A 26,256-nucleotide genomic window follows, 5' to 3' on the forward strand; every position below is an offset into this window, starting at 1 on the left:
AGAATCAGAATATTAAGAAATTAGGGATGATCTCTTAAATAAGAGAAGATAGACCTTTTCTTTCGAATTTTCTTCCCTCACACTTCTGAAATAACATCATTATTATACGTGCTGTGCAAACCCCTTATCGTGTCAAAAAAATATTCTGACGTCACCGCACGGCGTACGGCCAGTCTGCCACGTATCTCATTGCACGCGCATCCCTAGCCCGACGTACCCGTCCCATCCGATCCCTGCTCCCTCCCTCGCTTTCGCTGCGCAGTACCAGGAGCAGCCATGGATCTGCTACCGCCGGCGTCGGAGGCGCCGGCCGGTGGCGGCGCGGTTGGTGGGCGAGGGCTGCGACGCGGGGTCGGGTTCCGGTCGCTGAAGCTGGTGAACGTGTCCATGGAAGAGGCCCTCCCGGCCGAGCCCGTCGGCGTCGCCTACGGCCGCCTCGCCAACGGACTCACCTACTACGTCCGCTCCAATCCCAAGCCCCGCATGCGCGCAGCCCTCTCCCTCGCCGTCAAGGTCGGGTCAGTACTCACTCTCTAGCGTGCATCCCTTTGCTCGACCTGCTCTTCGGTCCCTTAGTTCGTTTATTTTGGTCGTATATCTGTATGTGGCTGGATTTGATTCGCGCGTGCAGGTCGGTGGCGGAGGAGGAGGACGAGCGCGGGGTGGCGCATATCGTCGAGCACCTTGCCTTCAGCGCCACGTCACGCTACACCAACCATGACATCGTTAAATTCCTGGAGAGCATTGGCGCAGAGTTTGGCGCCTGCCAGAACGCTCTCACCTCCTCTGACGAAACCATCTATGAGCTGCTCGTGCCTGTGGACAAGCCCGGACTGCTCTCCCAGGCAATCTCCATCCTCGCCGAGTTCAGCTCCGAGGTAATAATGGGGTTTCGGCCTTCCATCCACTGCCATTTACTCATGTGTAGTTTGCTGATGCTGGTAAATGTTGGCGAGAAGGTTCGGGTTTCAGCGGAGGATCTGGAGAAAGAAAGGGGTGCTGTGCTGGAGGAGTACAGGGGCGGGCGCAACGCCACTGGGAGGATGCAGGACTCCCACTGGACATTGTTGTTTGAGGGTTCTAAGGTATTGCTCTCTGTCCTGCTATAAACGGAAAATCTACAATAATCACTTGTTCCATCACATCGATGTGCAAGAGCCGTCTGTGGGTGTCAGTTTAAGTAGTGACCTTCTTCTATGAAGGGCAGGGTGTGCTCTGTGGCGCATTGTGTTTTCCTAATGGGATTCAATGATACTGTATTTACAACTATAGGTATTTGTAAAAAAGGTATGCTTTGTTAATGTCCTTCTGTTCAGTATGCAGAACGTTTGCCGATAGGTACAGAGAAGGTGATACGGACCGTTACACATGAGACAGTTAGAAATTTTTATCATAAGTGGTACAATCTAAGCAATATGGCTGTCTTTGCAGTGGGTGACTTCCCAGATACACAGGTCTGTATTTGCTCCCATTGGCATAATTGAAATCCATTTATCCATAATATTATCGCCATTTTGTGTGTAACTCTTGACTTACTACAGGCTGTTGTTGAGTTAATAAAGGAGCATTTTGGCCAGAAAGCGCCAGCTTCCTTCCCTCCACAGGTTATACCGGAGTTTCCAGTTCCATCGCATATTGAACCTCGATTTTCATGCTTTGTGGAATCCGAAGCTGCAGGGGTCAGTATTTTATAATCAGGGATATATTTTGTATCTAACTGTGAATGTTTCTAATAAGACACCTTTTATCTGTTTTCTTGTTTCTCTTGTACCCAAAACAGTCAGCTGTTGTTATTAGCTGTAAGATGCCTGCTGGTGAAATTAAAACAGTCAAGGATTATAGGGACTCATTGGCAGAATCAATTTTCCATTGTGCTCTGAACCAGAGGCTCTTCAAACTATCTCGTAGGAGGGATCCTCCATACTTCTCTTGCTCTTCAGCCGCAGATGCTCTTGTCCGTCCGGTGAAGGCATACATTATGACATCCAGTTGTCGCGAAAGAGGCACGGTTGAGGCTCTTGAGTCTATGCTAGTTGAGGTATAAATGGAGATGCATTTCTTGCCATGGCACCCTGCATTATCAAAAATCTAATGGTCAACCAACTGGTTAGAATAATAAATATCATGGGAAGTTCCAGTGAGCCAATGGCAGAAAACAATTAGTACGCAAATAACACCCTTACTTTATTGTATGATCGTATCCTCATTGCGGAGCCAATCGTTGGCACACTGGCAATGATTTCTTAATATAGAGAATTACACTTTATGGTTGAAAGAATGTGGTTTATCTAATCTTGTGATGTTTGACTTCAAAGTGATCCCTTTCGCAATATTTTTCTGAAGGTTGCTAGGGCACGGCTCTATGGATTTTCTGAACGTGAGATATCGATTGTGCGTGCTTTAATGATGTCAGAGATCGAGTCTGCATATCTGGAGCGTGATCAAATGCAATCAACCAGCTTACGTGATGAATTTCTGCAGGTTCTCACAATCCCATCTCTTAATATTTCTCCGGTTTTGGTTTGTAGGATTTATTTCATTCTATGTTTAGCAACCGAACTATTAACTAGGTTCAGCCAAGTGTCATGTGTTTTATGAATTTAGTCTTCATATCTTAAGTGCAGTTAATATTATCTCAGCTCCTGTATTTTTCCCTGGTACTTCTGCGATCAATTGTTCTAGTAGTATGATTACAAACTACAGGTTTGTTTGATATATCAGTTGAGTCACATGATGCCCATCATCTACAATTTGCTAAGCATACTAGTGCCATTTCCTTCACCCATTGCAGCATTTTCTTCGGGAGGAGCCTGTTGTTGGGATTGAATATGAAGCACGGTTGCAGAAGACTCTTCTTCCATGTAAGTACAGTCGCGTGCTACCTAGTGCAAGAGCTCATTTTTAGGCTTTGTTATGCAATCTTTTCAGTGAATTCATCGCTTTTCAGTTTACAGTGTGATTCTGACAATTTGTTTCCTTTCAAAATTGTCTGTCTCTTTTCTTTACTTCAACCAGACATTTCTTCTGCTGAAGTGGTGAAGTTTGCAGAAAACTTTTCAACAACCAGTAGCTGTGTTATCAAGATAGTTGAGCCCCGGGCCCATGCTTCTTTGGAGGATCTGAAAGCTGTTGTATTGAAAGTTAACACTCTAGAAGAAAAGAGGACTATTCCTCCCTGGGAGGAAGAGCAAATCCCTGAAGAAATTGTTAGCCAAAGTCCAGTGCCAGGGTATTATGGCATTATCATTTCCTTGTACAAATGGAGTTGATCTTTTGCTCATGATGAACTGTCTTTTTAAATGATTATTTGAACAATTTCTGTACATTTTTCTGCTCACACAATCATCTTAGTATTCCGCACATTCTTACTGTTGTACTTGCCAAATATCATCACAGAATTATTGTTGATAAAGTGGAGCACCCAGGCATAGGTGCCACTGAGATGATACTATCTAATGGGATGCGAGTTTGCTACAAGTGTACTGACTTTCTTGATGATCAGGTTAGTACTATTACAGTGCTAATACCACTTGGCAACATCCATGCCTTTTTACCTTATTATTCTTGATGGAAGTCAACATCTGCAATTTTTGTTGTAACCTTTGCTCCATCTTTTAAAAACATTTTTTTGAAAGAAAACTCTCTTGCATTTGCTATGAAGTTCTTGTGGAGCAGAGGAAGGACCCCAAACCTGGTCAATGTTTGTTGTGGCGGCGCTGTTGTTCAGACAGTGTCGTACTCCTCCTCCTATAGGTCAGCACCACATGGGCCTGGGCCTTATGGGCAGCAGTACTTGGGCTCTTATACAACACCCCCCCTCAAGAGTGGTGATATCTATCTATAATTCCTATCTTGTCAGACGCTAAGTTGCATTCTCTGGTTCCAGACCTTTAGTCAATCTGTAATTTGTTGCCTTGAACTCACATACTCTATCTTGATAATCCCAATGTCCAGCTTTTCTTTGATAAAGAATTTGTTTATCTCCACTATTTGGTTCTATCATGTTGAACTGGGTTGTTTGCTATATTAATTGCCGACTTGTTGTCACACCATACATTCATGCAACTAGTCTTCAATATCTTCAGCTCTTCTAATACCCTAGATTCCTTGTCCATAATAACCCACTCGGTCCCTGAGACATGGCTCTATTCAGCCTCTGCAGTTGATTTGGAAATAACAGGTTGTTTCTTGCTTCTCCCCGACACTAGATTTCCTCCTACAAAAACACAATGGCCTGAAGTTAATCTCTAGAAAGCCCAATCAAAATCACAATAACCATCTACAACAAGGTGTCCAGGACTCTTGAATAACAGTCCTTTCCCAGGAGTCCAGACCTGGCCACTTCTATACCAAGGAAGTACTTGAATCGACCAAGATCCTTAACTTCAAAGGCCTTACTCAAGCACCTCTTTAACCTTGCTATCTCTACGCATCATCCCAGATTATAATGATATCATGTACATAAACTGCAAGAATGGTATAAAACAGTGTATGGTCACCATTGCATTGTCCATACCCCATGTCACACACCGCCTGTCTGAACTTGTCAAACCAAGCTCTTGGAGACTGCTTCTGTCCGTAAAGGGCTTTCTTTAACCTGCATATCTTGCCAGCAGTCTCAGAAGTCGAGAAACCAGGTGGGATCTTCACGTAGACCTCCTCTTGCAAGTCCCCATGCAAGAAAGCATTCTTCACATCAAGTTGATGTAAAGACCACCTGAAATTTACTGCACAGGAGATCAGAATCCTTACAGTGTTCATCTTCGCTACTGGAGCAAAGGTCTCATCATAGTCAATGCCATAGGTCTGGCTGTACCCCCTCACCAAGTCTTGCTTTATACTCACTCCGTCCGATAATATAAGAACGTTTTTCAAGCTATGTTACTTGAAAAACATTCTTATATTATGGGATGGAGGGAGTACCTTTCAATTTTCCCTTCTGCATTTTGCTTCACAGTGTATACCCACTAGCAGTTGACTGTCTTCTTTCCTGATGAAAGAGGCGTCAGTACCAATGTCTTGTTCTTACACAAAAGCCTCCAACTCCTCCACCATGGCCACACGCCATTTTGAGGCCTCCATTGCCTTCTTACAGTCAGTCGGAATTGACACAGACTGAAGAGAACCAACAAACATTTTGTAGTTGGAGATAATGCTTCATAGGAGACATAATTCCCAATATCATTGACATCAAACCCACACCGGTTTTCTGGTATGCCTGCTTTTGCTCGAGTAGTACTCCTCAAAGCAATTGGCCAATCAATCGACCCTTCAGCCTGATCCTTGATGGAAATCACGTAAGTACTACCCTGTTGTTTAGTCAGTGGCTGGTCTAGTTGCTTCTCCTGATGTGCAACACCATCACCTCGCTTCCGTGAATACACCTTTAGTTGTTTCTCTTGCTCTGCCGTCCACCTTGGTACACTACCGGTCCGGGTGGGAGCACCGCCTGCCTGGCTCGGCACCCCATGAGTACAATTTTCTCACCATAAAATGGTTCAGATTTTGTGAAGGTGACATCCATGCTCACAAAGGTCCTCCGTTCAGTCTCACCGCCCAAAAGAATACCCAATGAAGATACACTTGACGGCCTGTGGATCTAATTTGCCCACAGATGGCCTGTGATCCCCGACAAAGCAGACACAACCGAACAGCTTGGTAGGAACCACACATCATTCTTTCTCAGAAGTAACTCAGAAGGTGACCTCATGCCCAGTACTCTCGATGATGAGCGATTGATCAGGTATGTCGCAGTCATCACAACTTCACTCTACAATAATATGTCAGTTTGTCAGGGATCCAATTTAGTACAATTCCGGCACATTCATAGTAAGCATCAGTGATCGAGCAACCTCCAGAATATGCTGGTTCTTCCTTTCTGCCACTCCATTCTGAGAAGTGTCCGGACATGATGTTTGATGCAAAATCTCTTGCTCTGATAAGAAAGTCCCAAACACTCTCTTCACATACTCAGTGCCATTATCAATTCTTGTTATCTACTCATCTGTACCTGAACATTGAAGTGATTTTTCACATAGGCATAGAAATTCTTGAAGCATTAGAAAGTTTCATCTTTGTGATGCATCAAATAGACCCATGTCATACGTGAGTGGCAGACAATAAAGGTCACAAAATACCTTGCACCACGAACCGACACCACATAGCTTGTCCATCCATTTGAGTGAATAAGCATGAATGGGGATATACTTCCATGCCCCTTGCTCACATAAGATGTCCTTGTGTACACACATCCCATTTTAGCATGTTCTTATCTACTCTATTCATTACATCAGGAAACAACTTGTACATTTTATCAAAGGATACATGGCCCTTTCTGCAGTGATGTTTCATCATCGATGACTCTCTTTCTTCCACAATCGCCGCAAACACTGAGCTGCTCATCTGACCAAGCACCTCATGGTCCATGTACCACAGTCCCCTACGCCTTATTCCAGTCCAAGTCGTCATTCCAGTCTGCCTGTCCTGAATCAAGCACATTCCTCTGTTGGTGTTATCCTACAGTCCACGTGGTCGATTAGAGCACTCAGAGACACCAGATTGACCCGGAAAGCTGACACACCGAAGATAACTAATAGTAGGGGTACATTGAACTGTCCCAATGCCCTTAATAGGTCACAATTTCTTGTCAGCAGTACATATACTGTTACTTGGAGAAGGAATGTGCTTGGAGAAGGAATGTGCTGATCATATGACTCAAATTCCCTGAAGTTACCTGCAACATGTTGAGATGCACCTGTGTCTAATACCCACTCCGGATCAGTTATGTGAGCAGCAATTGTGGCCTTTTCAGTATTGCCCTCATTTGTATAGATAAAATGAGCCAAACTTGGAAGACCTGTATCCTCGTGGCTATCATGCTGTTCGATGTCACCCGTATTCTCTACTCCCTGCATCACTTCGCCGAGGGAAAGCAGCAAAACACATGCCTGCTGCCACATACTTGCTGCACATGTCCACAGCAAACCAACACCATTCGCCGTCGCCTCCTCTGCCTCGCGCAGCTCACACCCGCCCAACACAGGTGTCCTCTTCTGGTCGTTGTCTCCTCCCAGCCTTTCATTTTCTACATGCCTTCCTCCTTCCTCTGTGTCACACGAACATCATAGGGCCGCAGCGAATCCATGACTGTGGTCTCCGCCAAGTTGTTGAACATATTCACAACCTCACCACCTGCGATCATCTTCCCAGGCAGCCAAACGCAGCAGTTAGCCTTCCTCCTTGAATAGCCGCACGCAGCAGCACCACCTCCAGCAGAAGCAGCACAACACAGGCACCACTAGCTCCTACTTTACACTCCAAGACAGCAGCAGCTCGTCGGCGCCTCTGGCACCACCTCTTCTTCCACTTCCTTCCTCTCCAATCAGCAGTAGCAGCTCGCAGCAGCAGCAGCTCCAGTCATACTCAATATCTTCTGTTCCCCTCTAAAATCAGCACGTACGCAGCAGCAAGTACCACACAGCAGTAGCACGTACCACACAGCAGTAACACTCTCTCACTTTCAATCCTGGTAAACTCACAGCAGCAACACTCTCACTTTCAATCCCGTCAAACTCACAGCAGCAACACTCTCTCTCACTTTCAATCCCGGCAAACGCACACCACGTGCGGCCAACCCTGCCGCGCCTCGCCTGCCGGAGACGTGCCCCCTGTCCAGCTCGCGTGCAGCCACGTTGCCCCGCCGTGGCGACGGCCGCCGCCGCTGCTGCCCCTCTCTCTGATACCATGTGGAGCAGAGTAGGGATGCCTATCCTTGTCGATGTGTGTTGTTGCGGTGCTGTTTTCCAGACAGCGTCGTCCTCCTCCTATAGGTCAGCACCCACATGGGCCTGGGCCTTATGAGCCAGCAGTACTTGGGCACATATACAACAGTTCTGCATACTGCTCCATATCAGGTTTTGTTGCAAGTTTATTAAGTTACACCACATATGCGGTATAGATAGAATTAAGATCGAGTGTAACTTCTAAATACTATAGGGTTATGGCGATCGAGGATAAATTTCTCTGTCCTTGGATGTTTTGAGGTGGTGCTGTCTTGCCAGCTTGAATTCATTTGCCAAACTTTTAGAAGTTTTGTGGCAGTATTGACATTTTTTCCTTCTCAGTGGTAAAACATTGACATATGTTCCCTAATGAGTGATATGAAAGATGTAGCTGTTAGGAATAAGCAACTTGTATTCCCATGAGGCCATAGGCCAGTATATATACATGTACAGGTGGTGGACTATATGCAAGAAACCCCTTGTATATCGGGATAAATACAAAAGGGTACATGACTTATATTATAACTCTAACACCCCCCTCAAACTCATGGTGGATGAACAACACTGAGTTTGGAGAGATAAAAGCCATGTTGTGCTCTAGTCTGGGCCTTCGTCAGGAAATCCGCCAACTGTAACTCGGAAGGCACATACTAAAGAGCAATGACCTGATCCTGCACACTAGCGCGCACATAGAAAGCATCAACACCAATATGCTTGGTGAGCTCATGCTTCACAGGATCGTGCGCAATGCTAATAGCACCTGTACTGTCAGATAAGAGCAGAGTCGGTGTAGTGACAGAAACACCAAAATCCTGAAGTAACCACCGTAACCAAGTCACCTCTGCCGTCAAAAGAGCCATCGCTCGCAACTCAGCCTCTGCACTCGAACGGGAAACTGCAATCTGTTTCTTCGTCTTCCAGGCAATGAGAGAACCACCAAGAAAAACACAGTAAGCAGAAAGTGAACGGCGATCTGAAGGATCACTAGCCCACGTAGCATCCGAATAGGCCTGAAGCTGTAAAGAACTGGAGCGAGGAAAGAATAGACGGTGAGGGATCGTGCCCCGAAGATATCGGAGAACACGAAGGAGATGACTGTAGTGAACCGATGTGGGAGCGGAGACGAACTGACTCAAAATATGAACCGGATAAGAGATATCCGGACGAGTGACAGCGAGATAGACAAGATGCCAACAAGATGACGATAACGCGTCGGGTTAGGCAGGGGATCACCATCAGTAGCACGGAGGTGAACATTGAGCTCCATAGGAGTCTCAACAATGCGCTCGTTGGTAAGAGCAGCACGAGCAAGAAGATCATGGATATACTTTTCCTGGGATATAAAAAAGCCATCAGAGGTAGAAGAGACTTCAATCCCAAGAAAGTAGCGAAGAGGTCCAAGATCAGACATAAGAAACTGCTCACTAAGACGGGCCTTTACAAAGGCAATATACTCGGGGTCATCCCCAGTGATGATCATGTCATCAACATAGAGAAGAAGAAGAGTCCGACCACGAGGAGAAAGGTGAATAAACAATGCTGGATCATGAGCACTCGCTGAAAAACCAGCGGTAGTCACCACAGAGGCAAAACGCTCAAACCAGGCACGAGGGGTTTGCTTAAGGCCATAGAGAGAGCGACGAAGATGACATACCATGCCATCCGGAACAAAATACCCAGGTGGTGGCTGCATGTACACCTCCTCACGCAGCTCACCATTAAGAAAGGCATTCTTAACATCAAGCTGAGATATAGACCAGTGGCGTGCAGAGGCCACGACAAGAAGTGTACGAACAGTGGTCATATGGGCCACAGGAGCAAAAGGTTCGTCATAATCACGACCATGCTCCTGCTAAAAACCACGAGCCACAAGACGAGCTTTGTGACGCTCAAGAGAACCATCGGAGCGAGTCTTAACCTTGTAGACCCACTTACAAGTGATGGGACAGACTTCGGGAGGAAGGGAAACAAGATCCCACGTACTAGTGCGTTCAAGAGCAGCAATCTCCTCTGCTATCGCAAACTGCCATTCAGGATGAACAACAACCTCATGATAGGAAGTCGGCTCAAGAACAACAGCACCAACGGTGGGAAATCCAAGGCGATCAACAGGCGGACGAGGGCGAGAACGCAAGGCATAGGGAGGCTGAGATGAGGATGACGACACATCCGCAGAGGCATCCACAGAGGCATCGACATGACGTGAACGACGAGTGTAACACTGAGGAAAAGAGGGAACAATGCAAGGGGGGATCGCCAAGGTAGAATCGGGGGATGAAGACGAAGAAGTCACCGGAGATGAAGGTGCAGAATCCGGTGACATGCCAGGAGAGGAAACCGTGGGAGATGGTGGTAGCAAATCGACAAGAGGTGGAGAAGCAGAGGGAGCAGAACGAATAGGCAAAGGCTCGATGGGGGTGAGAGGTGTATCAGGAAAAGTGAGGAAAGAGATATCCTCCACTGAAAAGGTCGAGGAAGATGGGCGTGGGTAGAAGGGACGAGACTCGTCAAAAGTCACATCCCAAGAGATACGCATCCGACGACCGATAGGGTCCCAACAACGATAGCCCTTATGCTCATCACTGTAGCCTAAGAAGACACACTCAACAGACTGAGCGGTCAGTTTGGTGCGTTCGCGAGGGGCAAGAAGAACATAGCAAACACAACCGAACAGGCGAAGCATCGAATAATCGGGAGAATGATCAAAAAGACGCTCAAAAGGAACACCACCCTGTAGAGCAGTAGAAGGTTGTAGATTGATGAGATAGGTGGAGGTGGAGACGGCCTCAGCCCAGAAATGAGGCGGGAGAGAGGCAGCAATCATCATCGCATGAGCCGTCTCAAGAAGGTGACGATGCTTGCGCTCAGCTACACCATTCTGAGCATGAGCACCGGGACAAGAGAACTGAGCAAGTGTACCCTGCTCAGTGAGAAATCCACGCAACATCTTGGAGATATACTCTCCAGCAGAGTCAGCACGGAACACACAAATAGGCGTAGAGAACTGAGTGTGAACCATGGCAGCAAAACGCTTATAGATAGGTAATACCTCACTACGAGAAGACATAAAATAGATCCACGTGCATCGAGAGAAATCATCTATAAAGATAATATAGTAGCGATGGCCTCCCTTCGAGGAAAAGGGAGCTGAACCCCAAACATCCAAGTGGACAAGGTCAAAAGGGCGCTGAGACACACTCTCGCTATGAGGATAAGGTAACTGAACCTGTTTACCAAGCCGGCAACCCTGACAGTCTAAAGACACACCACCGGAGACGGATCCAAGAAGACCACGTCGAACTAAGGATGAGAGACGGGAGCCACATAAATGACCCAGACGATGATGCCACTCTTGAAAAGAGCTGGTAGACAAGGCAACCGAGGAGGAGAGACTGGCTGCGGTGGCAGCGGATGGAAGGTGAAGCCAGTCAAGCTCCCAGAGACCCTGAGAGTCACGGCGCCGGGGGCCAGCACCAAGAAGAGCACCAGTGTGACGGTCCAGAACTGAACATGAGTCAAAGTCAAGAATGACCCGACAAGCAGAGTCATCAATCTGGCCACTAGAAAGGAGCTGCATGGTAAGCCGAGGAACATGAGCAACATCGGGAACATGAAAAGATGAAGTGCTAAGAGTGCCTCGGCTGGTAACCGGGAGAGAAGTACCATCAGCAGTAAGAACATGAACAGGAGAATCAAGAGGTCGAGTAGATGACAGAGTGGATGAGTTAGGAGTCATATGAAAAGATGCTCCAGTATCAAGAACCCACGGAGATGTACCTGCGTGTGTAGAAGGTGGTCTCACAATGCCAGAAGAGTCCGTAGCAGAACCAACAGAACCTTTCGATGAAGAAACAACAGATGGAGCTAGCAGACATCGAAATCGTCCAATCTCCTGCTCAGTTAGGGGCGCAACTGAAGATGTCGATGTAGACACACCCGACAACGGAGAGTCGAAGGCAAGCAGCATGGCGCGAAGTCGCGCAATCTCGTCCTCGGTGAAGTACACGGCTGAAGTAGGCGGCGTAATGGCACGAGGAGAGAAGGGACCACCACCACCTGTGGAAGCCGCTAAATATGATGGTGTAGCATGTCCAGTATCGTCTGCAAAGACCGATGGAGAAGACGAGGCCGTGTGCAGACAAGCACCAAGCACCAAGGGAAGACGCGTGGACGAAGAGCAGTCCATGGAGTCAGAGGCACCAGGACAACCGGTGAAAGTCGCGAGAGGTGTCGGGGAAGAGCGACATGTACCGATGAAAGTCGCGAGAGGAGTCGGTGTAGAGCGACAATCACCATATGTAGAGCTCGCAGGAGCAACAGAAGAACTACCAGCACAGCCGTCAGGAGTCACGGGAAGCAAGGGACTGCAACGTTGCGTGCTGGTGTAGAACATTTTTTTTTAGGAATCACGGCAGCACCAGATCAGAGAGCCAACTGCTGGTTACCCCAATCTCGCTGGATCCTGCTGGCGCTCTGGATCGAGCAGAGAGGTGAGGCGGCGCGGCCTGCAGAGATCCTAGGCGGCGCGACCGAGATCCGCAGCGCGACCTGACCAGTGACGGGAGACGAGGGGCGCGGCCTGCATAGATCCAAGGCGGCGCGAACGACGGGATCCAAGGGAGCGCGGCCTGCAGAGATCCAAGGCGGCGCGACCTGCAGAGATCCAAGGCGGCGCGGGATCAAGCAGAGCTGAGGGGAGGAAGAACGACAGGGCGCACCCTGACCAGCGACGGGACGCACCCTGACCAGCGACGGAAGAACGACGGGGAGAAGCCGACGCAACGAGGGGAGCCGGCTGGAGATCGAGCGGGACCTGCAGAGGGCAGGATGAACCGAGCGGGAGGGAGGAGCTCGATCTGAGCAGCGGCGTGGGATTGGATCAACACGAGTTGCGCGTGTGAAAAAATAACCTAAAGCTCTAATACCATGTTAGGAATAAGCAACTTGTATTACCATGAGGCCATAGGCCAGTATATATACATGTACAGGTGGTGGACTATATGCAGCAAACCCCTTATATATCGGGATAAATACAAAAGGTTACATGACTTATATTATAACTCTAACAATAGCTTTCAATGATTCTGTCAGCACCGCACCTACAGCGGGAAGACAAGAGATTCCAAGGGATGAGTGAGTTAGGCATATGGGTCAATGGTATTTGGTCTGGGCCGAGTGTGGGCCTTGCCGGCCTGCGTGCTGTTATCATCTGTAGATGAGATCGTTTAAATAGGCATGCGTGTGACTGAGCTTGGTAAGCGATAAGAACAGAAATTGAAACATAGCTCCTTCTGCCGATTCTTTCTCCTCTTCCAAGTATCAATCCCAGTCGCAAGTCTATCCTCTATCCAATTATCTTGTATCATGATCTACCATACTGGGGTTATCACAGATTCATTACTGGAGAAGGATCCGTAGGAGTAAAGTCATGCATTTCTTGCTCACGGCTTTTCATGTCAATATATTTCCTTTCATGCTGAGATATAAGATATAATAAATTCCTTACAGACCGGACAATTATTACTGCAAAAGTACTAACTTTGTGCATTGTGGGGACCTACCTATGGCACATCCATTTTGTGAGTCATAGATAACAGTTGAAAGCTGCTACTTTGAAGATCTAGAGACAGTACAACACTCAGTAGTATATTTGCTGTTTTGTTTTTTGCTACATGATAAAATAAATAAATAACATATCACACTTGTAACTTTATATACAATTCAACATTCAGTATATTTTTGGACAAAATAGTTAAAGAGTAATTGTTATTACCAGGCAAGCGCATGAACTCCAGTACTGGGTATTACAGCAGAAACAAGACATTAGTGACCTTTGTTTTTTCTCTCTCAGTTTAATCATTGGGCCTTGATGAACTAGCCATGCACTCAGAAAGTTAATTTATTGATTGCTACCAATTGGAAGCTTGAGTCATATTTTTTTTCATGGTGCGTGGGGACCGGAATAGGGCTACACCAAGGGTCAGCTTTGAGCCCTTATCTTTTTGATTTGGTGATGGATGAGGTCACAAGGGATATACAAGGAGATATCCCATGGTGTATGCTCTTTGCGGATGATGTGGTGCTAGTCGATGATAGCCGAATGGGGGTTAATAGAAAGTTAAGAGTTATGGAGGCGGACTCTAGAATCGAAAGGTTTTAGGCTTAGTAGAACTAAAACTGAATACATGAGGTGCAATTTTAGTGCTACTAGGCACGAGGATGGAGAGGTTAGCCTTGGTGGGCAGGTGGTACCGGAGAGAGACACGTTTCGATATTTGGGGTCCATGTTGCAGAAGGATGGCGATATCGATGAAGACGTGGGCCACCGAATCAAGGCTGGGTGGATGAAGTGGCGCCAAGCTTCTGGCGTACTCTGTGACAAGAGAGTGCCACAAAAGCTAAAAGGCAAGTTTTATAGGACAGCTATCTGACCTGCGATGTTGTATTGCGCGGAGTGTTGGCCAACCAAGAGACGACATATCCAACAGTTAGGTGTAGCAGAGATGCGCATGTTGAGATGGATATGTGGCCACACAAGGAAGGTCGGGTACGGAATGACGATACACGAGAGAGACTTGGGGTAGCACCGATTGAAGAGAAGCTGGTCCAGCATCGTCTTAGATGGTTTGGACATAAGGCCATCGGAAGCGCCGGTGCATAGCGGACGGATAAAGCGTGCTGAGAATGTTAAGAGGGGTCGTGGTAGACCAAACTTGACATGGGAGGAGTCCGTTAAGAGAGACCTGAAGGTTTGGAATATCGACAAAGACTTAGCCATGGACAGGGGTGCGTGGAAGTTAGCTATCCACGTTCCAGAGCCATGACTTGGTTTCGAGATCTTATGGGTTTCAACTCTAGCCTACCCCAACTTGTTTGGGACTGAAAGGCTTGGTTGTTGTTGTTGTTGTTGTGCGTGGGGACCGGACTTAGTTCTCAATGTTATCAACACGCATTCCCCGCAAGTAGGCCATAATGAAAACTACACCAAGAGGGAGTTCTCGGTAGGCCTGGAGGACATGGTTAGGAGTGTACCTATTGGCGAGAAGCTCTTCATAGGAGGAGACCTCAATGGCCACGTCATACATCTAATACATGTTTTGAAGGGGTGCATGGGGGCTTTGGCTATGGCATCAGGAATCAAGGAGAAGATTTCTTGAGCTTCAGTGTAGGCCTACGACCATGTCGTACCTAACACCCTCTTTAAAAAGAGAGAATCACATCTAGTGAGTTTTAGTAGTGGTCAACACTCTAGTCAGATTGATTTTGTACTCTCGAGAAGAGAAGACGGGCGTGCTTGCCTAGATTGTAAACTGATACCTGGAGAGAGTGTTTTCCCTCAACATAAGCTTGTGGTGGCTGATTTTCGCTTTCGGATTCATGTCCAGCGGGATAAGCACGCCAAAGTCTCTTGAACGAAGTGGTGGAAGCTCAAGGGAGAGGCAACTCATGCTTTCAAGGAGAGGGTCATTAAGGAGGGCCCTTGAGAGGAAGGAAGTTGTTAGGAATATGCAACTTGTATTCCCTGAGGGCCAATGGCCAGTATATTTACATGTACATGTGGTAAGTATGCAGGAAACCCCTCATATAACGGGGAAAATATGCAGGCTAGAATATAACTCTTAACACCCCCCTCAAACTCATGCTGGATAAACAAAACCGAGTTTGGAGAGATAGAAGGCTGCACACCAGTGCGCACATAGAAAGCATCAACCCCATTATGCTTGGTGAGTTCATGCTTCACGGGGTCGCGCGCAATGCTAATAGCACCTGTACTGTCAAACAATAGCAGAGTAGGTGTAGTGACAGAAACACCAAAGTCCTGAAGTAACCGTCGTAACCAAGTCACCTCCGCCGTCAAGAGAGCCATAGCTCGCAACTCAGCCTCTGCACTCGAACGGGAAGCTGCTGTCTGCTTCTCCGTCTTCCAGGCAATGAGAGAACCACAAGAAAAACACAGTAAGAAGAAAGTGAACGACGATCCGAGGACTACCCCACGTAGCATCCGAATAGGCCTGAAGCTGTAATGAACCAGAGCGAGGAAAGAACAGACAGTGAGAGATCGTGCCCGAAGTTATCGAAGAACACGAAGGAGGTGACTATAGTGAACCGAAGTGGAGCGGAGACAAACTGACTCAGCATATGGACCGGATAGGAGATATCCGGACGAGTGACAACTAGATAGACAAGACTTCCAACAAGATGACGATAACACATCGGATCAGGCAAGGGGTCACCGTCAGTATCACGAAGGTGAACATTGAACTCCATGGGAGTCTCAACAGTGCGCTCATCAGTAAGAGCAGCACGAGCAAGAAGGTCCTGGATATACTTTTCCTGGGAAATATAAAAGTCATCAGAGATAGAAGAGACCTCAATCCCAAGAAAGTAGCAAAGATGGGCAAGATCAGACATAAGAAATTGCTCACTAAGACGAGCCTTCACAAAGGCAATATACTCGGGTTGGTCGCCAGTGATAATCATGTCATCAACGTATAGAAGAAGAAGAGTCCGACCACGAGCAGAAAGGTGGACAAACAACGTTGGATCATGAGCACTCGCTGAAAAACCAGCGGCAGTCACCATAGAGGCAAAACGCTCAAACCGGGCGCGAGGGGCTTGCTTAAGGCCATAGAGAGAGCGACGAAGACGACAATACCATGCCATCAGGAACAAAATACCCAGGTGGGGGCTGCATGTAAACCTCCTAACGCAGCTCACCATTAAGAAAGACATTCTTAACATCAAGCTGAGACACAGACCAGTGGCGAACAGAGGCCACAACAAGAAGTGTGCGAATAGTGGTCATATGGGCCACAGGAGCGAGTCTCATCATAATCACGACCATGCTCCTGCTGAAAGCCAGGAGCCACAAGACGAGCTTTGTAACGCTCAAGAGAACCATCGGAGCAAGTCTTAACCTTGTAGACCCACTTACAAGTGATGGGACGCACACCAGGAGGAAGAGAAACAAGATCCCAAGTGGCGGTGCGCTCAAGAGCTGCAAGCTCCTCGGCCATCGCAAACTGCCATTCGGGATGAACAACAACTTGATGATAAGACGTCGGCTCAAGAACGACAGCACCAACGCTTGGAAAACCAAGGCGATCAACGGGCGGAAGCGGACGAGGACGCATGCCATAACTAGGCAGAGACGAGGAAGATGGCACATCAGTAGGCGCATTCACAACACGTGGACGATGAGTATAATACCGAGGAAAAGACGGAAGAATACGAGGAGGAATCTCCAGAATAGGCGAGGGTGACGGAGAAGACACCGGGGAGGAAGGTGTAGAATCCCGTGACAAGTGAGGTGAGGAAACCATGGGAGATGATGGCACCGAATCTGCGGCGGTCGAAGAAGCAGGGGCAGTAGGACGAACGGGCATGGGCTCAATGGGAGTGATAGGCGTGTCAGGAAAAGTAAGGAAAGAGATATCCTCCACTGCAAAGGTCGAGGAAGATGGACGTGGGTAGAAGGGACGGGATTCATCAAAAGTCACATCCCGAGAAATACGCATCCGACGATTGACAGGATCCCAACAACGATAGCCCTTATGCTCATCGCTATAACCTAAGAAGGCACACTCAACTGATTGAGCGGATAGTTTGGTGCGTTCACGAGCGGCAAGACGAACATAACAAACACAACCAAACAAACGAAGCGTTGAGTAATCGGGAGAACGATCAAAGAGACGTTCGAAAGGAATGCCACCCTGCAAAGCAGTGGATGGCTGAAGGTTGATGAGATAGGTGGAAGTGGAGACAACCTCAGCCCAAAAGTGAGGCGGAAGAGAGGCGGCGATCATCATCGCACGAGCCGTCTCAAGAAGGTGATGATGCTTGCGCTCAGCTATGCCATTCTGAGCATGAGCACCGGGACAAGAGAACTGAGCAAGAGTACCCTGCTCAGCAAGAAATCCACGCAACATCTTGGAGATATACTCTCTAGCAGAGTCAGCACGAAACACACGAATAGGCATAGAGAACTGAGTGTGAACCATGGCAGCAAAACGCTTATAGATAGATAAGACCTCTCTATGAGAAGACATGAAATATATGCACGTGTGTCGAGAGAAATCATCTATAAAGATAATATAGTAGCGATGGCCTCCCTTCAAAGCAAAGGGAGCTGGACCCCAGACATCAGAGTGAACAAGGTCAAAAGGACGCTGAGACACAATCTCACTATGAGGATAAGGTAACAGAACCTGTTTACCAAGCCGGCAACCCTGATAGTCTAAAGACACATCGCCGGAGACGGATCCAAGAAGACCACGCCGAACTAAGGATGAGAGACGAGAGCCACATAAGTTACCAATGCGATGATGTCACTGCTGAAAAGAGTTAGTAGACAAGGCAACAAAGCTAGAGAGACTAGTGGCGGTGGCAGCGGGTGGAAGGTGAAGCCAGTCAAGCTCCCAGAGACCCTAAGAGTCACGGTGCCGGGGGCCGGCACCAAGAAGAGCACCGGTGTGATGGTCCAGAACGGAACATGATTCAAAGTCGAGAATGACCATGCAACCAGAGTTAACAATCTGACCACCAGAAGTGAGCTGCATGGTAAGCCGAGGAACATGAGCAACATCGGGAACATGAAAAGATGAAGTGCTAAGAGTGCCTCGGCCTGTAACCGGGAGAGAGGTACCATCAACAGTAAGAACATGAACAGGAGGATCGAGAGGTCGAGTAGATGCCTGAGTGGATGAATCATGAGTCATATGAAAAGATGCTCCAGTATCAAGAATCCATGAATATGTACCTGCTTGTGTAGAAGGTGGTCTTACAATGCCAGAAGAGTCTGTAGCAGGACCAACAGAATGTGTCGATGAAGAACCAGAAGATGGAGCTAGCAGGCATCGAAATCGCACAATCTCCTGCTCAGTCAGGGGTGCAACTGAAGATGTCGATGTAGATGCACCCAACAATAGAGAGTCGGAGGCAATCAGCAGGGCGTGAAGTCGCGCAATCTCCTCCTCGGTGAAGTACACAGCTGAAGTAGGCGACATAGTGGCACCGGGAGAGAAGCGACCACCACCACCTGTGGAAGCCGCTAAATGTGGCAGTGTAGCATGACCAGTATCGTCTGCAAAGACCGATGGAGAAGACGAGGTCGTATGCAGACAAGCACCAAGCTCCAAGGGAAGACGCGTGTGCGAAGCACAGTCGATGGAGTCATACGCCCCAGTAGAACCAGTGAAAGTCGCGAGAGGTGTTTGGGAACAGCGACATTCACCGGTGAAAGTCGCGAGAGGAGACAGTGTAGAGCGACAATCATCATATGTGGAGCTCGCAAGAGGAGCAACAGTAGAGCTACCAGCACGTCCGTCAGGAGTCATCGGACAGCGAGGGACATGCGGACAAGAAGCAACGAGAGGAGGTGGTGGAGCATAACCATCATCATCCGCAGAGGCGGGTGAAAGAGACGAGGGCGCGTGCAGACAAGCCCCAAGCGTAAGGGAAGACGCATGTCGATGGAGTCATATGCACCAACACAGCTGGTGAGATTCGCGAGAGAAGTCGATGTAAGCGACAATCACCATCCACAAAAGTCGTTGCGAGGGACGATAGCATAGACGGACGAGCACCAAGCACCGAGGATAGGCACATGTGCGAGACGGGATCAGTGTAGGGAACACCAAAAACATTGTCAGAAATCACCTTAGAGCGGACGAAAGACACCATTGTTTTTGGAGTCGACCAACAGCAACGAAGCAGCAGATAACAACAGCAAGGATAGCCGGGCCGCTGCAGGCGGATGCAGCGACGGGGAAGCAGCACCCGGCGGCCAGGGAAGCAGCACGCAGGCACTTGTAGGAGGATGCGCCCTGCAGCAGGAACGGAAGTGCTCCTAAGGCTCGTGATATGAGTGTTGCTGGCTCCTGGTCTTGGATTGGATCCGGGCAAACAGCAGCAATGCTCTGGCTCCTTTTCTTCGATGGGATCAAAAGAAGCAACGGGCACTGCGGAAGGGAGTAATTGGCGGCTCGGGGCAGACTTGGCGAGCGGGCGGACAGGAGTAGTCGGGCGGCGCGAACGGGAGTAGTCGAGCGCTGCTGGATCGTTGACCAGATGGAAATTGTGACGCAGCTTCAGGACCTGCGGCTGGGGAAGATGTCCGAGAGCAGCACTGAAGAAGAATAGCGACGGCTGTGCGAACGGAAGATTGGACCTAGAGCGCGAGTTGCAACGTGCTAAAAAACCTAAAGCTCTAATACCATGTTAGGAATATGCAACTTGTATCCTCTGAGGGCCAATGGCCAATATATTTACATGTACAGGTGGTAAATATGCAGGAAACCCATCACACAATAGGGAAACTATACAAGCTAGAATATAGCTGTAACAGAAGTGATGCAGACAATATAGATAATATACGATTGAAGATGGCGACTTGCATTCGTAAGGTGGCTTCAGAGGAGTTTGGAATGACTAGGGGGAAGTAGAAGCGAAGCTAAAGATACCTGGTGGTGGAATGGTGATGTCTAGAAGGCTATTAAGAAGAAGAAATATTGTTTTAGACGCCTACATCTGGGTAGGGGTGCAGACAACATAGAGAAGTACAAAGTGGCAGAAAAGGCTGCAAAGCGAGCTGTGAGTGAAGCAAGGGGTCGGGCGTACTGAGGACCTCTACCAACGCTTAGACACGAACGAAGGTGAAAGAGACATCTATAAGATGGCCAAGATCCAAGAGAGGAAGAAAAAGGATGTTGGTCAAGTCAAATGCATCAAGGACGGAGCAGATTAGCTCCTGGGGAAGGACAAGGGACAAGGAGATTAAACATAGATGGTGGGAGTACTTCAACAGGCTGTTCAATGGAGAGAATGAGAGCTCTACCATTGAATTTGATGACTCCTTTGATGATACCAACAGACGTTTCGTGCGGTGAATCTAGAGTCTGATACCAGGGAGGCTTTAAAAAGGATGAATGGAGGCAAGGCGTTAGGCCCTAATTGTATCCCCATTGAGCTGTGAAGAGGCCTCAAAGACAATGATAGTATGGCTAACTAAGCTTTTCAACCTCATTTTTCGGGCAAACAAGATGCCAGAAGAATGGAGGCGGAGTATATTAGTACCGATCTTCAAAACAAGGGGATGTTCAAAGTTGTACTACTTGCCGTGGAAATGAGTTGATGAGCCATACAATAAAGCTATGGGAGAGAGTAGTTGAGCACCGCTTAAGAAGAATGACAAGCGACCAAAAATCAGTTGGTTTCATGCCTCAGGGGTCGACCATGGAAGCCATTTTCTTGGTACATCAACTTATGGAGAGACACAGGGAGCAGAAGGACCTGCATATGGTGTTCATTGAGTTAGAGAAGGCCTACGATAAGATACCGTAGAATGTCATGTGGTGGGCCTTGGAGAAATACGAAGTCCCAACAAAGTGCATTACCCTCATCAAGGACATGTATGATAATGTTGTGATAAGTGTTCGAACTAGTGATGGCAACACTGATGACTTCCCGATTAAAATAGGACTGCACCAAGGGTCAGTCTTGAACCCTTGTCTTTTTTGCTTTGGTGATGGATGAGGTCATAAGGGATATACAAGGAGATATCCATGGTGTATGGTCGTTGTGGATGATGTGATGCTAGTCGATGATAGTCGGACGAGGGTTAATGGAAAGTTAGAGCTATGGAGACAAACCTTGGAATCGAAAGGTTCTAGGCTTAGTAGAACCAAAACTGAGTACGTGAGGTGTCGTTTCAGTACGGCTATACACGAGGAGGTTAGCCTTGATGGGCAGGTCATACCTCAGAAGGACACGTTTCGATATTTGGGGTCAATGTTGCAGAAGGATGGTAATATCGATGAAGATGTGAGCCATCGAATCAAAGCCGGATGGATGAAGTGGCGCCAAGCTTCTGGCGGTCTCTGTGACAAGAGAGTGCCACGAAAGCTAAAAGACAGGTTCTATAGGAGGCGATTTGACCCGCAATGTTATATGGTGTTGAGTGTTGGCCGACTAAAAGGCAATATGTTCAGCAGTTAGGTGTAGTGGAGATGCGCAAGTAAGATAGTTGTGTGACCACACAAGAAATGATCGTGCCGGAATGATGATATACGGGATAGAGTTGGGGTAGTACTGATTGAAGAGAAGCGTGTCCAGCATCGTCTTAGATGGTTTGGGCATATTCTGCGCAGGCCTAGAGAAGTGCATAGCGGATGGCTAAAGCGTGCTGATAATGTCAAGAGAGGTTGGGTAGACCAAACTTGACATGTGAGGAGTCCGTAAAGAGAGATCTGAAGGACTGGAATATCACCCAAAGAACTAGCCATGGACAGGGGTGCGTGGAAGTTAGGTATCCACATGCCAGAACCATGAGTTGGTTTTGAGATCTTATGGGTCTCAGCTCTAGCCTACCCCAACTTGTTTGGGACTAAAGGCTCTGTTGTTGTTGTTGTTGTTGTTGTTGCAGCAGTTATCATTTACCTTTGGTTACTTTGTAATAAGGACGTGTTTCATTCTTTTTGTATGTTGAACTATATGAAGGTTGTTTTTACTGGGTTTGCCTATGGTGGTCTGTCTGAATTATCTGAAGATGAATATACTTCATGCACAATGGGCTCGACAATAGCAGGAGAAATTGGTATTTTTGGCTACAGGCCTTCTGTCTTGATGGACATGCTTGCTGGCAAGAGAGCTGAAGTTGGTACAAAAGTTGGGGCGTACATGAGATCATTTTCTGGCGATTGTTCACCTTCAGATCTTGAGACTGGTTTGCAGGTTTGCCTATCTTCAAGCATTTTTAATTGAGCATAAAGTATGTTTTAATTTACAGGAGCATGTTGATGCCACTATAAACATAGCAGTCATACCACTTATATCTGTGAAAAGTTGGTCTATGCTTATCCGTGTCTGCCTTCTGAAATACAGCTTGTCTACCAACTATTTACAACAAAGGTGGAGCCAAGGGAGGAAGAAGTAAAAATAGTCATGCAAATGGCAGAAGAAGCTATCTATGCTCAGGAAAGAGATCCTTACACTGCATTTGCAAATCGTTCGCGGGAAATAAATTATGGGAACTCGTACTTCTTTAAGGTATACCTTAATAGGCTGAACACTGATAAGTTCCCAATGCTTTCTTCCTATTACTGCTTTAAATTTACAAGCTCCATTGTGCAGCCAATTAGAATAAGTGATTTGAAGAAAGTAAATCCAATCAGAGCATGTGAATATTTCAACAGTTGCTTCAAGGATCCATCAGCTTTTACCGTTGTAGTAGTTGGAAACATAGACCCGGCCATCTCAATCCCACTGATTTTGGAGTACCTGGTATGCTCTCTTCCTCTTTTGATTATTACAAAGTAGATGCCAAACCCTTGTAATGCTGATGGACTCTTCTTTTTTTGTAGGGTGGGATACCGAAGGTACATGATACAGTTCAGCCACTTAGTCGTGAGGATCTAAAGGGATTGCCTTTCAAGTTTCCGGAAACCATAATCAGGTTTGCTGCTGTTTTTTTTCTTGCACTATTTTTTCCTAGCAGATTATCTTTATGCATTTTATATCAGTTGCGCACGTGCAGCGTGTAGCAACCATACAGTTACTTTTCCGAATCCTGCCAAACACTGGTAATCTTACCCTGAACTGTGTTCCTTTTTTTGCAGAGAAGTTGTCCGCAGCCCTATGGTTGAAGCTCAGTGCTTCGTCCAACTAGGGTTTCCAGTGGTTCTAAAGAGCAAAATGATGGTATGCAGTCCTTCAAATAATACAATACTATAATAAGTTTGTTTCAAAACCTAACCTCGATCTTACACTGTATTCTGCTCTATGCGAAGACGGAGGATATTCACTACGTTGGATTTCTAAGTAAACTTCTCGAAACAAAAATCATGCAAGTACTCCGCTTCAAATATGGACAGGTAAAATATCCTGGGCAAGCAAATACCACCTGGATTGATTATTCCCCTCAACCTGGACTGCAGCATTTAGAGTTTAGCATAATATATTTTTCGTTTTGCAGGTTTACTCAGTTAATGTAGGTGTCTTCTTAGGTGGCAACAAACCTTCGAGAAGTGGAGATGTTCGTGGAGACATAAGTGTGAATTTTTCATGCGATCCAGACATGTCATCTAAACTCGTATGATTTATTGACTTTCTGGTTAAGATTATGTAGTCTTATAAGAGGCTTCAGTTCGGAGTTGACACACTCAGAACTTTTTCAGGTTGATTTTGTTCTGGAAGAGATATCATATCTACAGACAGAAGGCCCTTCTGAAGAAGATGTACGGACCATCCTAGAAATTGAACAAAGAGCACATGAAAACGGATTGCAGGTTTAGTGCGAGTTTGATTTATGTAATTGTTAATACCGATATGGTTTGGCACTTTATATTTACAGTTTTTCTATTGTGAAACTGCAGGAAAATTATTACTGGTTGGACCGAATTCTGCGGAGCTATCAATCAAGGATTTATTCAGGGGATGTTGGATCCACCTTCATGGTAGTGTGGAACTTTCTATCTGTCATTGAGTTCATGTTTCTCCTGTTATTTGTTGGCTTACAAAACATATTATCAGCAGAGGGACACGCCTTTATGTTTTACATATATTACCGATCATCACCAGAACATATATTTTTCAGCCTTATTTTTCTTGTAGTTTAAATTGTATATTTGAAATGAAGTGTTGTTGAGTGCTTACTTTCTTTTTTGCGCAGGTTCAAGATGAGGGGCGTGTAAAAGTTAGAGAAGCTTTGACACCACAGGCCATGCAAATGGCCTTGCGAAGGGTGATATCTTTCCCATGTAAAAAACAGTACACAGTAGTAATTCTTATGCCTAAGTCATCTCGTTGGAATTCGTTGATATCGGTTGTTAGTTGGAGTTCTGGTGGATTTAGCAGAGATGCCAAGGTTAGATATTGTATTTACCATGCCATGCAATTCTCAGTTATTTTTTTTCACCCAAAACGCAATCATTCTGATAATTCTCATCCACCTGCGCAGATTTTGGCTGGCATAGCTGGTGCACTGGTCTTAGCAGCCAGTTTGTGGAGATACTCACGCGGTGCATTGAGATCGTAGTGCACAGCCCATTTAAGTTAAGAGCCAAGTTGGTACTAGAAGAGTTTGTTACCATCTCACCATCAGCCAACAAATCTGGTTGTTGGTGCGGTGATTCTTCATCACGGAAGAAGGTACACAGAAATCGGTAGCTAACTGATTCGTTGCTGCGTGCGTGTAAGATTGTAACAACATTGGTTACTGCCGCATGCGTGCGTGTAACAGACACTGAAGTGTTGTTGATTCAAATGGTAGATTGCTTTTACCAGATTTAGTTTTGTCGAGATCGATTGCATGTGCTTTGTGTACCCAGGATGACAAAATAATAGATGCACCGTTGCATATGTGCTTTGCCATTTTGTACGTACTCCATTCGCATCCTTATTTTTCTCATGGTCGTGTGTTTTTCCTATTAACTGGACTAAGTTGTGCTTGCAAACTTCTGGGCAAAAGCCTCATAACGCATTGCTTCATGGTCCCTTCGGCCTTTGCTTCATGTACACGATTTGTGTCAGGAGTCGGCAGAAGAGATGAATCGGCACATGTATCGATGGCCGTCTGGCTGACACCACTAAACTGCGCCGACCAAAGCGGTGATTTGACATTTGTAAAGTACTACTCCCTCCGTTCCTAAATATAAGTCTTTTAAAGATTACATTAGAAGACTACATACGAATCAAAATGAGTGAATTTACATTTTAAAATGTGTCTATATACATCCGTATGCAGTTTTGTAGTGAAATCTTTAAAAAAAACTTATGTTTAGGAACGGAGGGAGTACTCACTTCGTTTTACTTAATTTATATATTTAAAGTGTAAATTCATTTATTTTGTTTTGTATGTAATTCATATTAAAATCTTTAAAACTCACTTCGTTTCACTTAGTTTATATATTTTAAAACATAAATTTATTTATTTTATTTTGTATGTAATTCATATTAAAATCTTTAAAATGTCTTGTTTAAAAACAGAGGGAGCATAAAAGAAGAGGATGGAATAGCATCTGGGCTCCAGAAAATTGGCAAACGTGATTCATCCGCAAACTTGAAAGATGGCACTCCGTTGTTAACAAACTTTGTCGGGTGTAAGTCTTTGGCCAATCAAACTGGGTTGACTGGCCTCGTATTATCACGAAGGCCGGGTGGGGCCGTGTGTTTGGCTGGACATTCACTGGTGTGTGTGAGCGCACTATGGGAGACGGATGCCCCAGCTCACCCTATAGACGGCTGGCGTTCGTTCCATTTTTTTAACACCTCCACGTTGGAGTTACATATTACTCATTCCGTTTCTAAATATAAGTTTTTTTTAGAGTTTCACTAAAAGACTACATGTGATTGTATGTAGACATATTGCAAATAATGGTATTCAGAAAAATGATCATCGTGCTTGAGATTCCGCCTGAAAGAAGAACGAATCCGTGAAGTAGACGAACCAACATAGTCGAATTCATACACCAAATCGGGT

General features: G+C 46.5%; 1 protein-coding gene across 1 annotated transcript; it reads left to right on the top strand.

Moving 5' to 3' along the window:
* The first annotated feature begins 238 nt into the window (after positions 1-238).
* Positions 239-25,148, top strand: LOC123443700 (zinc protease PQQL-like). The gene is made up of 21 exons (XM_045120199.1): positions 239-518; positions 632-878; positions 960-1,085; positions 1,317-1,454; positions 1,542-1,679; positions 1,781-2,038; positions 2,344-2,481; positions 2,792-2,861; positions 3,016-3,229; positions 3,397-3,502; positions 22,278-22,511; positions 22,662-22,826; positions 22,911-23,060; positions 23,141-23,232; positions 23,396-23,477; positions 23,567-23,650; positions 23,752-23,868; positions 23,954-24,064; positions 24,152-24,232; positions 24,448-24,642; positions 24,736-25,148. The coding sequence occupies exons 1-21, from the start codon at positions 277-279 to the stop codon at positions 24,811-24,813; spliced, it is 3,066 nt and encodes a 1,021-aa protein (XP_044976134.1). The 5' UTR covers positions 239-276; the 3' UTR covers positions 24,814-25,148.
* Positions 25,149-26,256: the final 1,108 nt, after the last annotated feature.

This window comes from Hordeum vulgare, chromosome 3H, assembly GCF_904849725.1.
Source record: "Hordeum vulgare subsp. vulgare chromosome 3H, MorexV3_pseudomolecules_assembly, whole genome shotgun sequence".
In the NCBI taxonomy this organism is placed as follows: Eukaryota; Viridiplantae; Streptophyta; class Magnoliopsida; order Poales; family Poaceae; genus Hordeum; species Hordeum vulgare.